Below are 15,597 nucleotides of genomic sequence, written 5' to 3'. Positions count from 1 at the left end.
CTTGGGAGAGAGAGAAGGGGAGGAAGGTGGTAGGAAGATCACTCCGATTAAGTACTGTGCATTTGGCTGCCTGGCATCCGTCCCTGCCCGGATCTGCCACAAAATGCTGAATGACAAGAAACAGAGCCTGCCAATCCGGAGAGGGGGACCGGAGGCCACAGTGGCACGGGCAAGGGAGAAGGCCTCCTCTGCAGAGGGCCTGGCCCTTCCCCAGCCCAGCTCTGCCTGTGAAAACACAGCTGCTTCATTGAACGGGAACTGTGAAGGGGGGGCTAATGGCAGGAAGGCAGGATGGAGAGAGGCCTTGGCAAGTAGTCTGAGTTGAGACAAGTGGTCCAGATCAGGGGTAGGGGAGAACAGGCATGCTCCAACCCGGCCCCATCCCTGGAGACCAGAGACTGTCCCTGGGCCTAGAGAAGAATCTGAGGCCCCTCCCTCGGCTGAGTCCTCCCAGGAAAGTGCACAGAGAGGGTTGTTGCTCTCTGAGGCTAGGTTGGACCAGCCTGGCCTGCAGGAGAGCCTGCTGACTCTCCAGAAGCAGAGCAAGCTCTCGTGGCTCAGGGTCTCGCTCAGACCCCTGCTTCTAGCTCCGTGCCCGGCTCACCATCCCGGAGGAGCAAAAGCCACTCCGGGCGAGCTTTGAGAGGGCTGACAGTGGCTCTGGCCCGGCCTCTTCTCTTCGGTTTCCTTCCCCTTGGGGCCATGTGGCAGGGCTGGGTAATTCAGTAGCGAATATTCCGCGTCTGCAGGGTGTGGTCTTCCCCGAGAGCGTGTCTACCTGGTGCTCAAGGGGGTCCTGTGCTGGCTCCAGTTAGAAGATGGAGCCCCAAGGAACCATGGGGCGTCTAACCCCTGCCCAGGAGGCATTGAAGCACCCAGTCCGTGCCTCTGTCAGTGGAGATCAAAGCCAAGTTCCGGAAGTTGACTGCAGCCCATGAGATCCACCAAACAGAGAAAGGCCCTGCTCACACCCTGGTCATCTTCGAGGGCCGCTGCATGTGCTGCTCGGGCGCCACCTACCCCCTGGGCCTGTAGGCACTGCCCCATCAAGTATCTGTTGTCGTGACGACTGGAGAGGTGTGCGGGAGCTGGCACGCTGTCTGACACATTCCTCTCCACTTCCCCGCACTGTCTGTGGCTGCTTGGGGGGAGCCGTCCCCCCTGAGTCCCGGCTCCACTGCCCCACAGCTCACTCCTGCCCCCTGCGACTGAGCCCCTGTGTGGAGCAAGTCGCAGCTCTCAGGTGACCTAGGGGGCCTGGAAATGCTCTTAGGGCTTGGTTTCCAGACACACACATGCATGCATACTGCCCCCCAGGATCTAGAATTAACAAAAAGAATAACCAACAAATTGTGTGAAAGGTCTGATTGTATGTCCTATATATGTATAGTATCCTAAATATCTGAGCCTAGGGTAATCTGGCTTAAGGTGGTGGCTTTCAGACAGGGTCTATGGACCGTGGAAGCTCCTGGAAAGTACAGAGACTTGGAGGGGCAGGGCAGCCAGAGCCCTGGGGCCCCAACCCGTCTCCATCCAGACCAGCTCCACTTTTCTCTCATCTATTGTACTTCTGGGTAGGATTTTAGAGGGGGGAAAAAATGTTTGAAAACCACTGATCTAAGGCTGCTGTTCCCAAGCCAGCTGATATCAGAGACAGACAAGGTGATTTTAAAAACTTGAATTTCCAAGTCTGATCATCTTAGAATCTCTAGGGATGGGGCCTGGGAACCCGCATTTTTGAGGCTTACTTCCAGTGGCCCATAGGCTTGGGAACCACCACCGAGGGGAGGCACCACAGGGACAAGCCAGCCTCCCAAGGCCACGGAGGGAGGCAGCACATCTCGGGACGCCAGGCCAGCGCAGGCGCATTGGCCGTGTGTTCAGGAGCCAGCAGCAGCGAGGGGAATGTGGGCGAGCCCTGCAGCTCCGCACGTGCAGACCAGGCTGAGCGAAGGCCGGGGATGATGATGACACCCTGTGAACACGCAGCACCGGCCCTGCTCAGCACATGCATCTCACATCGGAGCTGGAAGGCTTTGTGCGGGAGACAGACAGGAGCTGGACAGAGGAGGGAGAGCACGTGTCTGATGGGCAGGAAGAAAGAGCAGTCTAGACATCAGAGGAGCTGCTCAGAGAGGGGCCAGTGTGAGGCTGGGAGGGACAGCGGGAGTGGGTACCTACCATGCTCACCTGGGGAGCCCTGAAAAATACTGATGACTGGGCCTTACCTGGACAAATTAAATCAGAACTTCTGCGACTGGAATCCAGGTGTTGGCATTATTTTAAAAGGTCCCAGGTGAGTCTGAAAAATAGACAGGATTGGGAACCACAGCCTGAGGGACCATCTAGGCCAGTGGTTCTCAAAGTGTGGTCCCTGGACCAGTGGCATCAACATCACCTAGGGACGTGCAGATTCTTCGGCCTCGGCCAGACTTACCTAATCAGACGCTCTGGGGGTGGGGCCCAGCAATCTGTGTTTTCATGAGCCTTCCTGGTGATTCTGACGTACGTTCGGGTTTGAGAACTACTGCTCTGGGCTGAGGGTTTTCAAACCATGGCTCTGTGGGGCCCTAGGGTCTCTCTGTGGTCACTCTGGGGGACTGGAGAAGGCAGAACAAGCAGTTCCCAGCCAGCTACCCCTTGACTTGATTTATTTTGAAAAATTTAAAATGTTTCTTTGATTAAAGAAAAACAGTGTCAGAACCTCATAGTCCAACATTCTCATTTTTCGATGGGAAAATTGAAGTCCCACATTAGGGGAGGGGGTATTGGCTTGCCCAAGGCCATAGGCCGGCTACCGAGGTCCAGAGGTGAGGCCAAAGAGGAGAGCGCCCCCACGCCCCCTGGTGCCCACCCTCCACAGCACTTGTGTGTGCTCCTTTCTCCCGCAGGTTGACCCCCTACGAGTGGTACAGCCCCCACCCGTGCGCCCAGGGCCGGTGCAACCTCCTGGTGAACCAGTACTCCCTCGGCAACAGCCTCTGGTTTCCGGTCGGGGGCTTCATGCAGCAGGGCTCCACCATCGCCCCTCGGGCCTTATCCACCCGCTGCGTCAGTGGTGTCTGGTAAGACCCCCCGGTCCTCAGATGAGCCCTGATCCAGCTTCGGGTGGGCAGGAACCTCGGCTCCACCCTCTGCCTGCTCAGAAGGTTTGGGGACAGTGGGTGGGCCCCCTTTAAGCCATCTTATCTCCCTCCCCATTCTCTGCCGCAGAGGACTGGATGTAGAGGGAACCAAGGCAGGAAAGGAGACTGAGTGAGAATATGCCTCGAAAGCCCACACCAAAGCTGTTGTAGCTTCCTGACCTGAAAATGACCAGCAGTTAAGGGGTGGGGCCTGCAAAGGCATATGCAGATTTATGCAAATATGAACTTGTAGCAGCCTGGCCCTGAGGGAGGAATCCAAGCCCCTGCCACATCGCCCCCTCTCCAACCACTTTCTGGAGCTTTGTCCCTCTGCACCTGGCTCTGGGGGCCTGCTGGACCTGTCCATCTCACCGGAGGGGGGACAGAGGGTGGGAATGCAAGCTCTTTGTCACTCACATTTGGACAGAACCTTGGAGAGAGAGTTAACAGCATGCTCCATGTAGGCAGTCAGCCCGCCTCTGCCCGAAACGCCCTTCTCCTCTTGGCTCAGACAGGTCAAAAAACATGATGGAGTGATTCGATGTGTGGGAAAGCTCTTCGAAACCTGGAAGAGCTACTTAGCTGTGTGGAGGAATCATGCTGTTAGATCGTTATTGGGGGGGAGGGCATGAAATATCAGTGTAGCCTTGAGAGGTGAGTTCCCCATCCTCCCTTAAAAACCTACTGTCGGGTTTGGTGTCACAGCTTATAGGACTTCCAACCTTGGTTCTCTCCCCTCCTTCTCAGCCTGTGCAAGCCAGAGGGCAAAGGAAAGGGCATGGGTGCTGGGGACAGAGGGTGACCTGGACAGTTCTGGAGGAGCCACCGCACTGAGTGATCGGGAGGTGGGAACACAGCTGGGACGGTGACCTCTTCCCAGCTGGGGTTTTTGTTTTCCCTGGTAAGTGACAAATCCAGTAGGATTTTAACCATTTGAGCAAAGTGCTCACCCACTATCAGATAGTTCCCTGGGGTCACTGAGCAGATTACCAGGGGGAGCTGGGTCACACGTTCCCCAGCAGAAGAGATGGTCTCGGCAGGTACCATCACAGAGCTCCCTCAAGATCCAGGAAGTCTGAGCAGAAACCTGGAGAAAAGCAGAAGTCGGCTGTAGGTCTTGATCCGTCTCTACCTGGGCTTTTCGTTCCCATGCGCTGCATGTAGGCCCCATTGCCTGCGTCTGTCACCTGTCAGCTCCCGCCCCCTGGGATTCTCTCCTCCAGAGACCGGCTGCCCTGGTGCTGAAGAGGACCACCTGCCCTGCAGGCTGCCAGCCCTCAGCCCACCGGCTCAGCAGTGCTTTCGAAAGCTGGCTGGGGTACTCTGCCCCAGAGCGTGTGTGGGAGGGGAGCTCAGGCCTCCCCAGCCCCGACCTGGCAGTGTTAGTGTGCCCCTCTGCCTCCTGAAGTTCTTGGTTATTAAATCAGGGCCACTGTTTTTGGTTGGCTCCCTGGGGAGTGGAAGGTCAGAAAACAGGGCATTGGTGGCCTACCTTGGCATCCTCATCCAGAGCAAGTGACAGAAAATGCCATGTTGCTAACGAGAATGCCAGCTTTACAAGTGACAGTGCCCCTTTTGCACAGCAGCAAGTCCCCACTGACCCCTCCGGAGAAAGTGTGGGCGTGATTTGCTTTCTTAGCAGAGGCGATGGGCTTGCCCTGAGCCACCTACGTTCTCTGAACCATCCCTTGTGACCAGTGGCATGAACAGCCACACAGCTGCCCAGGGTAGAACAGACGCCAGCATGGCCGTGGGGCTCAGGGAACCTCCCCAGCCAACTCTGAGTTCATGTCCACATCCAGGGCTCATTAACCTCCAGTGATGGAGCAGAGCAGCTTCTGGATTCTCGCCTCCACCTGGGGACCCTCACCCCCACCACCCCAGCCTCCTCTGGGGGATGGTCATGAGAAACAACTTGCAGGAGAGTGTAAGAGCCCAGGCAGGAGCCAGGAAAGCAGGCTTTGAGGATGGAGGGTCACCCGGCCCTTACAAGTCACCCATAGGGAAGGTGGCCAAATGATTTGCACCCCATACTCAGTGCAGGGACCTGTCTCTACACATCTCTGTATCTCACATTCGTTTCATCCTTTACAGATTATTAGTCACTAGTGACATATTATCTCATTTGATCTCACAACTCTCCAAAGACAGGCCGAGCAGGCATTATGATCTCTGTTTATTAGACAAGTGGACGAGCTCAGAGGTGGCGTGTGGCTTCTCCCCAAAGTCTCATAGGCAGAACTGGACAAAGCTGGAACGAAAACCAGATCCCTTACTGGTGGTCTGGCACACGGATCTGGTGGTCTGGCATGTGGGTACACCTATCAAGTTGGCAGATACTCCTGTCCCTTCACTTCAGCCTGCAGGAGTTATTGGACATGGTGGCAAAGGAGGCAGTGGGACTTCCTGCTCGTGAAAACCCACCTGAAGCTGCTGGCAGCTGCATCCCGTGGCAAACACGATGCCTGCGTTGGCAGTGTCTTCGTAATGAGTGAGGGCTCATTAATTCAGACTCCACTGATTCAGAATTTGGCGATCATCCAACCTCAGTTGTGCTTACATATATCTTTGAACCCCTATAAACAAATGGATTAGGAAGCAGCTCCGTGCTGCTGCCCAGATGGTAGAAGTCTTGTTTAACCTACTTAAGTGAACAAACTGGTTTTAATGACTTTAGCATGCATGCTGTCCGCTTTGCAAAGCTATTCTAATTGTAAATGAGTTCAATCTACCCCATAAAACAACCTTCCATCTTGAAATAGTGTGACCATTGCAAAAGCGCGTTCTAATACCAACTTCTCAGCCATTCAAAGGTGCTTTTCACCGGCTCATCTTGAAGAGTTGCTGCCCTGACGATTCGCAGAACTGGTTTTAGAATACGAATACATCACTGTGTTACTTGGCCACGTTGCTTTGCTTCTCTGGGTCTCGGTTTCCTCATCTATAAAATCGGGATAAGAAGTTCACCTCCCTGAGTTGCAGGGCGGACACGGGGTAGTGGGTGTGGCCTCGTGGCAGGTGCTCAGTATATGGCGATGCTCTTCGGAAGGTTGGCTGCATCACGAGGAGGCCGGGGGAGCCATCCCAGCTGTACTCTGAACGGAGTCCCCAGAGCTGGCACCCTTAGCTCATTCACTAGCTCACTGTCTCCCAAGCTGTCTCATGTTCATGGGCATGCTTCTTTTGAGTAGTAACCCAATAATCAAGGAAACAAGAAAAAGAAAACCACTGTCTTCTTCCAGGCAACACTGTTCACCTCTGCTGCCATCATATGCCCTGACTCTTTTCTCTTTCCCCACTAAGCCGAGAGCTCCTTCAGTAGACTGCCACCTGGTCTCTCCCATGTCGCAGCAGGACTGGGGATGGGGGCTAAGACTCCTGGGAGGGCCCGGGCAGTGATGGCTTCCTGGTCTTTACCTACACAGGTGGGCATTCACGCTGATCATCATCTCATCCTACACGGCCAACCTGGCAGCTTTCCTGACCGTGCAACGCATGGATGTGCCCATTGAGTCAGTGGATGACCTAGCTGACCAGACCGCCATCGAGTATGGCACGATTCACGGAGGCTCCAGCATGACCTTCTTCCAAGTAAACCCATACGGCCGCTTGCCAGCATCGGGCATTGGGCAGATTACAGTGGAGATGTTTGTCCGCTGGAGATAAAAGCATCTTGCCTAATCCCATTAGCCGTTTTGAACACCCAGCTTGGAGGTTCTCATGGGGCTCATTTTCCCCCTACTCCACAAAATACCCTGGAACGAGGTCCCCGAAGCACTTTGGTTTAATATCAGCCTTGTCCCAAAGTGCTGTACATGAATGATTAGTGGTACTTGAGATGATTTTAGTGGTAGAACTATTTTTTAATTGCAATAGTTTCATATTTATTTTAATGAGTACTAGAAAAGAAATATGCAGCGAATCTAACCTGTTCTTTTCTTCATATCACTGCGTAGCATGAGGCTAACATTTGCATTTAAATTTTTTAAGACGGCTAAGTTTTATAAGTACTACTTAGCCAAAGCAAGGTTGGAATAATATACCAATGACTGAAGCATAAGGAACTCTAGATTAAGCTGAACGGGTTTCATCGATCCCAGATTAGAGAGGTCTCAGATCGGGACCCTGTTGGCTTCTCTGAGATTCCCTTGCGAGGCTCAGGAGCACCCCTGCCACAGTGGTGACTGGTCACCAAGGCTGACAGCCGGGTCAGATACTGGAATCGTTTCCATTTGCTTCTTCTAGGGAAGCCAATTCCCCCGGAGTAGAGGGTGTCTAACCAACCAAAGACCCTGGAAGTTCATTTTCATGTGGAACAAGTCCAAGGCCTTCAGTTTTGTGTTTCCCATACCAGTCTCAGTTCTGTTTGCTGTTGCAAACGCAGGGCTCAGATAGACCCCTAGAATCCTCTCCGTCTTGTTATTATCTGTAAAGTAGAAGCCAGTGCTGGATATGTGATTGGTAGATGGGCTCTGGGCTACGGAAGACCTCTGGAGAGTGGATGAGGCAAAACAATTATTGAACCAGTAGGCCATTCACAGCACCTTCGGACCCTGTTCCTTCTCTGTCTTTCTACAAAAGTATCAAAGCACAGCTCTCTCCTGCCGTTAAAGCGGTGGCAGCTGAGAGATGGCAGGGAGAAGGTTCTTGGCTATCAAGAGGGGGACTGAGGAGCAGAAGGGCCAGACTTTTCAGTCTAAACCCCTGCTTCCTCCCTCTTTTCCCAACCCGCTGGCTTGTGCTCTTTCCCCAGAACTCCCGCTACCAGACCTACCAGCGCATGTGGAATTACATGTACTCCAAGCAGCCGAGCGTGTTTGTGAAGAGCACGGAGGAGGGGATCGCCAGGGTGTTGAATTCCAACTACGCCTTCCTCCTGGAGTCCACCATGAATGAGTACTACCGGCAGCGGAACTGCAACCTCACCCAGATTGGGGGCCTGCTGGACACCAAGGGCTATGGGATCGGCATGCCCGTCGGTATGCGGGAGAGCGGCGGCCCCGCGGGTAGCTCCGCCCAGGCAGACTCCGGCTTCACAGGCCCGGCCCCTGTTCCTAGAGCCCGCCTAACGGGGGGGGGGGCTTGAGGCGGGCATCCTTTTTTTTTCCCTTTTAATTAATAGACTTTATTTTTTTTAAGGCAGTTTCAGGTTTATAGCAGAATTGAGCAGAAAATAGAGTTCCCCCATAGCCCTCCCCACCCATACGTATATACTCCCCTACCCTCAACATCCCGCATCAGTGTGGCATATTTGGTACAATCAATGAACCAACATGGACACATTAATATAAATAGTTTAATTTAGGGTTCACTCTTGATGTTGTACGTTCTATGGGCTTTGACAAATGCATAAGGACATGTAGCCATCACTATAGTATCATACAGAATAGTTTCATCGCCCTAAAAATCCCCTGTGCTCCATCTATTCATCCCCTCCTCCCTCCCTCTCCCCAAACCCCTGGCATTCTTGAGTTGTTTGTTTTGTTTTGTTTTGTTTTGTTTTTAAAAAGCAAACCCATGCACTTCCAGTCATCAGTGATCAGTTCTCAATTCTTGCTTCCTGAAGGGTGAATTGACTAGTTATTAACTGATTAATTACTGAAGGGCACATGGATGCCCTTGGTGGGTTCTTTTGGCGTTTTGTTCTCCCCATCTCCCGCTTCCTGCCCTTTGGCCATTTCTCCGTTGGTTGACATCTCTTCTAGCGGTGGAAAGGGATGGAAGACATAGTAGGACTCAAGGGAGTTAATTTTGCTATTAGTGTCCCTGGGGAATGTTTTACTACAAAAGGGGGCTGATGTGATTCGAGGAGGTGGCTTTCCAATCATCTGTGGGTCTGACGGATCTCTTGACTCCCAGTCAGCATAGGTGGCTGAGGAAGGGCGGGAAAGCTCTGATATTCTGCTTGCTGACCATGCCGTCGGTTCGTTATTGGAGGGTAGAGAAGTCTGGCTTCCAGAAAGGCTACTCCAGCTGTGCTTTCTAAAGGAATATTCCTACTTTAGGCCTTCCCCTGCTGATGGTCCCTCCACCAGCAGGTGCAGGGGAACACTTTTACTGCTCATGATGATTGTGGAGGAGATCTGAAAATGTTCCCCAGGTGATCTGGACTTGCACCCTTCCCCCACCCACCATGGAGAGCCACGTTGCGTAGGGCCATCCTTGTCCAGGGATGACCTCAAGTGTGTCCTGCTCAAGGCAGCAGAGGAACAAGCAGGCATCGAAGCCATCAGATCATGTGGGGAAATTGATACGGAAATTGATGTGGCCTGTGCATCTTTGTTGTTACCCTATACACCCTTTTCTTGATCGTTGCCTAACTCAGAACTCTCTAAATTATAGACCTCTCTTATACCTGTGTTGTGTGAAGGGCATGGACTGGAGTCAAGCAGATCTGGGAATGCGCCCCTGTTACTGGCTGTGGGACCTTGGATGGGTTATTTAACCTCTCTGAGTCTCAGTTATTTCATTTATAAAATCAGGTTACTAATAGCTACCTCACAGCATTACGATGAAGGTTAAACCCAGTAATCTGGTCAGGTGCTTACCAAGTGTCTCACACTTGGCCTGTTTTGGGGAACATCACTGCCCTCCCCATCTTTTCCACTGTTCCCTATGATATTTGATAAAAGCAGATGACTTCTTAAAGGCTGATCAGAAACGAAGCCAGTGAACAGAGGCAATCACATGGTTCATCCTTGAACTCTGTAAATTCTGACGCTCGCAGCTCTGTAAACCAGAGGCCTCACTCTGGGCACCTGCGTACTCTCCACTGAGCATCATATTTTATTGATTCCATTAATATTACAGATAATGGGCCCCTCTGAGAAACTTACTGGCTGACATTTTGTTTCAAGATGGTGGCGTGAACCACAAAATGAACTTAAGGTGCACCTTGGTAATGCTCTGGCAATTTAACAAATTTAACTGAAATGTCAAGTGCTTCCAAAGTTTTCAAGGAACAAATCTATAGAGAGTTGACATAAAGCAGCCTGGCTCTAGACATTTTCATCGATCACCAAGGAAAAGGGGAGGGAAATGCATTTGGTCCGTAACAGGTGTTTCCACATGTGTTTTCTTACTTAGTCTTAGGTAGATGTGGTCCTTCCCCTCCTAGAGGATAGAACTGAGACTCAGAGCTGATAAGTTACTTGTCCAAGGTCACAGAATGAGTAGAGAGAGAAGCTGGGCTTGAGCCTAGGGTGCTTGTCTCCAAGTCCAGCATTTCGCTCCCCAGACCATGTTGCCACATGGGTCCACCAGCTCGACAGGACAGGACAGACAGGGAAGGTGAGCTGTGGGCTAGCCCAGGTTCTTTGATCAGGCAGAGAAGAGCATCGCACAGTCCACTGATGAGACAGAATTTAGGTCCAGGGAAGTCAAGCATGTGTGTCATACTTGAGTGGTAAGTAAGGGCGTGGCTAGAGAATAAGCAATGTGGATTGGACCCAAGAAAATTGAGAGAAACAGAACAAAGAATGAGGTGAAAAATTGGGGAGTTTAGGCACTAAGTAGGCAAACATGGAGTAGGCAGAATAATCCTTTCCTGGGGCCCGTGATGTGCTGTTGAAGTTGGGTTGGAGATGCCTTGAAAACTGCTTGAAATGCTTGTTGGGCTGGACAGCTGTCTCTACACCTGGAAGGCTCATTAATCTCACCCCCTAACAGCATCTGTTAGGTCAGGAAGCCATCACGGCAGATGTGTGTTAAGTGCCTACTGTACATGAGGTGCTGCAGGCTTGGGGTTTGTATGTCCGAGCGTCGTCGTAGCTCCAGCAGGGAAGGCTCTATCCATGGAGTCACCATGGGCTGTTAAGAGTCCTGAGCGATCTCGGAATGGAGCTAATTCCTTAGCTGTCAAAGTGCAGTCTGTGGCCCAGCGGCAAGGCACCACCTTGGAGCTTGTGAGAAATGCAGAGTCTCAGCCCCCACCCAGACCCACTGAGTCAGAGTCTGCAGATGGACGAGATTCACAGGGGATTCCTGTACACGTGAACGTTTGAGAGCATGGGTCTATTTCTTCCGGCTTCTGCCTGTATCCTTCACGAGAGCCCTTTTCCCTGGGGCCTCTGTCCACATCAGGCCTTCACAGAGCTTGGGCAAGAAAACTGGGCAGCTGAGTGGATTCCCAGCCTCCTGGCAGCTTTTTCTTCATGATCGCAGGCCTCAGCCTGTGCTGGGGCATCGAGCTTTCCACGGTTTCATTTAAGCCTGTTTTTGTGATTAAACCTAAATTCCAGAACCAAAGCTCCTTGACCATATTCCGTTCTGAAAATTAAAAAAAAAAAAAAAAAAAGAATTGCTCTCAACAGAGGCCTTCTGTTAAGGAGGGAGGGAGGCGTGGTATAAACGGGGTGATGGACAGGGCAGCTGTGAGGGCTGGGGATGCCCCAGACCCGTTCTCTGCACAGAAGCAGGAGAGGAAGCTTCCACCCACTCTTGAGGGCTCTTCTCTCAGATGGTGACAGCTCCAAGTAAACCACTGTCGGGTGTAACGTAGTGAGAGTTACAAGTGCCTGAGAAACTAATTTAAATGAAGTAGGGAATAAACAACTGGCTGAGAGGTTTGTGTCCCAGAATGTTTCCCTCCTTGGCCTCCTGGAGGCAGGCGGATCGGGAGCATGGCAGCCAGCTTCCCGCACTAACTCACATAGAAAGCGGTGGCTTTCTATGATGGGGAGGTCGGTGGCACAGCTGCCTGGAAGGCTGTCACTTGATGCAGGCAGGCAGGGGTCTTGGCCATGGACTGGGCATCCCAGCCAGTGTGGAGAGAAGGAAACAAGAAACTCCTGAGTGTGCCCCGTGTGGACCCAGAACTCGCTCCTTTCCACGAAGAGTCCTCGGTGTGAGTGAAGTGGAGAGAGCACGCCTGCAGGGACCCCTCTGTCACTCCCCTCCTATGTCACAGGGGCAGGGTGGCGGGGAGGTTTACTAGGAAGGGAGCTGTGTGATGCAGACAAGGGCGCTCACCTCCTGTGTCCCGGACTCTCCTGTGACCCACAGGCTCGGTCTTCCGGGACGAATTTGACCTGGCCATTCTCCAGCTGCAGGAGAACAACCGCCTGGAAATTCTGAAGCGCAAGTGGTGGGAAGGGGGCAGGTGCCCCAAGGAGGAGGACCACAGAGCCAAAGGTAAGGGCCTCCCCTCCTGCCTGGGGACCCGATCTGCTCGTCTCCGGTGCCCGAGTTCCAGGTAATGACTGCTTGGACATGTGGAGAGCAAGCCTCGGAAGGGCCAGGCCGGGACTGGCTGGGATCAGTCCTGCCCCGGAGTCTTGGCTCCTGCCGGCTCACAGGTGCTAGAGACCCGACCTCCACCGTGTTTCCAGAGTCCACCTCCGCCCCAACACCACCTCTTCCACCGGGCTCTGCGTGGCCTATCGCATGGCTTATCGTAGCCTGGTCTCCTTTCCTTATTCGCGCCCCTCGGCAGTCTGTTCTCCACCAGTAGCCAGAGGGATTCTTTTTACGACCCACATAAGATTGCAGCCTTTCCCTGGACCAACCTTCCAGTGGCTTCCCATCTCAAGCAGATCAAAATTCAAGCTTTCTGTGGCCTCCAGGCCCTGCCTGTTGCTCCCTTGGCCTCTCCCTTTTCCTTCTGTTCCCCGAGCCTCCCAGCCTGCTGCCTCCTCAAGGCCTGCATGCTGCCCCTGAGGATGCCCCGTTAGAGAGGTCTTCCCCTGCAACCCCGCTCACCTCGGCTCTGCTCTATTTTTCTTTTTGGAGCTTATCGCTCCCTGACATGATGCTTTCTATTAATTTGTTCGCTTTCTGCCTCTTCTACCAGAACGTAAGTTTTACGAGAGCAGCGTTTGTCCACCCAGGGCTGTCCACCGGGCCTGGCAAGGGAATATTTTATTGAATGAGTGAATGAATGAATGGGTCTTAAATCCAGCTGGATGAAAAGCAGTCGCTGACGGACACGTGTAGTTAGGAGTGCCAAGGGTCCCTGAACACCCAGCATTTTCTGTAGGGGGAACATATAGCCTGGCATGTCCAGATAGTCTTGGGTTACACCTGTCATAGATCAGTTAATGCCTGTTCGTTATTTTTAGCGTGCCCTTTCATCCTCAAAATGTCCTGGTTTGGACAATAAATCATATGGTCAGCCTAGTAACCTGCCGCAGCCTTGCTAAAATATGCAACGAATTTACCTACACACGCTCTACCCCTGGAGGTAGCTGAGGAGTAAAATGAATGATCTGTGTGCCTGGCTCCCCGCTCAGCATGAATGATTACCCAGGATGAGACAGTGAAGTGGTGTCTTTGTGCTTCTAATTGTCTCCGTGGGGATCTTGATCCCGCAAGGGGAGGGCTGGGGATGCGAACCTGCCGGGGCAAGCCCTTTGTAAGTTAGAGGAAACATTGCCCCTTCTCTGGTGGGAACCCAGGGAGGCCACACGCTTCCTGGCTGTCCACTCCCCAAAGGTCAAACGTGGAGGAGACTAACTCTGTTGGGAAGGAAAAAGAAATGGGGGAGGTACAGAGAAAAGTATCCGGAGACTTTTGTGGGTTTGAGAGATTCAACTAGATGTTGAAGATGCCCAGGAATAGGAAAGGAAGTGGGGAGGGGGGCATCCAGGCAAGAGGCACCTGGTGGAACATAGAGGTCACACTCAGAAATTGGTTTGGGTAAGTAGGAGGAGGCTGGAGTGAAGAGGGCATTGAAAACCAGGTGAAGGCATTTGGACTGCAAACCAGTGTGTCTCAAACTGTCCTGTGGAAGGAATTAATGACAGAGGAGACTGAGTTTGCCCTCTTGGGGATCTGGGGACTCAGCCTAAAGCAGCCCAACATACCTGGAATTTCCTTAAAGTCTTCTGTGTTGTCCTAAAAACACATGTGAATTTTACACTTTACTACATAATACAGGCATGTTTATTTAATGTTCTTACACCTCAGCAGAGACAATGTTCTTAGAAGCCATGGTTTTTGATTTGCTAGAAAAGGATTTTGGAATACAGAGGCCAGGACCTGAAGGAAGCCTGGCTTAAAGCTGACACTGGAAGCTTAAAGAGCCAGGCCGCCCGGTCTGCAAGGCAGAGAAGAAGGGGCCCTGGTGGGAGCAGGGAGCTTCTGAGCAGGAAAGGATACGTGAGAATGTGGAGTGTCCCTGCAAAGGAGCCTTGTGCCCCGCTGGGAGATGGAGAAAGGCAGATACAACTCCTAGATTCATGGGGAATTCCAGGAGGTTAAGAGATTTTTGCTTGCTCCTGAAGTTTGGCATGCCCCAGAAATATGTGTCATGCTGCGGTAGGGTGGGGGCATGAGAGATGGCACATGGGGACCCAGGATAGAGAGGGCCCTGCATTTTCCTGGGTCCCAGACAAGGATATTGGAAATCTAAGTGGAATCTAGCATTAAGACCAGACACCTAAACCTCCCACCCTCCTGACACTTAATCTCCTTCCCACCCTCAGACCTGAAATGCATCCAGGAGGGAAGGGGGAACAGGGAAAACATGGCATTAACTGAGAGTGAACCTGAAATTTAAACAGAAGGAAGTCTCTATGTTTTTGGCAATCAGGTGGAAATAGGAGTTTGAGGTAGAAATTAGGTACATTTATACAAAAATTTAGCTGTAATTTTTGCAGAGTGGTTGGTATGGGAAATTCTTCCCCATCCCACAGAGGTTTAGGAAGACGGACTGGACAGCAGAGTTTCAGGATGGATGAAGAGGGGAGACGGGGAAGATGGAAAGGAGTGAGCATGAGGCTTCTCTCCTCTCAGCACTTGGAGACCCAATGTTCCCTGGCAAGGAGAAGAGAACTGAGCAGATGAAGAAGGGAAATAAACAGCGGAAGTCATCCTGCCCAGGTCCCACGTGCTTCAGAAGATGCTAGGGTTCTATCAACTAGCTGATGTTCACTTGCCTCTATGCAGTCGTCCTTTGCAATGAGAGGGTGAGCTGTATTACTAAGCGGTGATGTCCAAGAGGGAGCTATCTGAGAGATGCTGTGCAAATCACCCTAAGAGCCAGGGCTTGGGCTCCCATCCCAGCCACAGCATCTAGTGCCAGTTTAATGCAGTGGCCCCAATTCTGCCGTGGCTGAAACCCAAACAAACATTACTCAGACAGGCTAAAAGGCTTTCTGGCTGAGCAAAAGTCCCTGTGAACTCCCCCAAGCCAGACCAGAAGCACTAGCCTGGAAGGAACGGAACTGCTGCTCGGTCTCTGACAAATTAGCCATCAGACTTACAGAATGCAACTCACTGTGCAAGAGACCCCCATCCCGTGGCAGGAGGACAGGCTCAGCAAGACCCAGAAGATCTCTTCCTCCGAGTCTTTCACGGTGGTCAGGAATGGAAGCACAGGACTGTGTTTTCCTTGGGTCTCAAATTGAACAAAGAGCAGTCTTTTTCATATGCTTTCCAAAGCAACTGCTGAGGGATCTTTTTTTTCCGTGATTGGAATCAGTTGGCTTCCAGATGTGCCTAAAGGAAGGAGGGGAAGACGGAACACGCAGGG

At 52.2% G+C, this 15,597-nt stretch overlaps 1 protein-coding gene across 6 annotated transcripts in view; it reads left to right on the top strand.

The window, feature by feature from the left end:
• The window catches only part of GRIK4 (glutamate ionotropic receptor kainate type subunit 4), a 387,436-nt gene that overhangs the window by 360,565 nt on the left and 11,274 nt on the right, over positions 1–15,597 (top strand). For all 6 annotated transcript variants that reach the window (XR_004317018.1, XM_032472706.1, XM_032472703.1 and 3 more), the window contains 4 exons: positions 2,892–3,065; positions 6,551–6,716; positions 7,879–8,104; positions 12,129–12,257. Coding sequence is in view for 5 of the 6 variants with exons in the window: in XM_032472706.1 (XP_032328597.1) it covers positions 2,892–3,065; positions 6,551–6,716; positions 7,879–8,104; positions 12,129–12,257 (695 nt within the window). In the remaining variant the exon portion in view is untranslated. The remainder of the gene's footprint in view (positions 1–2,891; positions 3,066–6,550; positions 6,717–7,878; positions 8,105–12,128; positions 12,258–15,597) is intronic.

This window comes from Camelus ferus, chromosome 33, assembly GCF_009834535.1.
Source record: "Camelus ferus isolate YT-003-E chromosome 33, BCGSAC_Cfer_1.0, whole genome shotgun sequence".
Taxonomy (NCBI): domain Eukaryota; kingdom Metazoa; phylum Chordata; class Mammalia; order Artiodactyla; family Camelidae; genus Camelus; species Camelus ferus.
The sequence above is the reverse complement of the archived record's forward strand: the minus strand, read 5'-3'. Positions and strand labels throughout refer to the sequence as shown.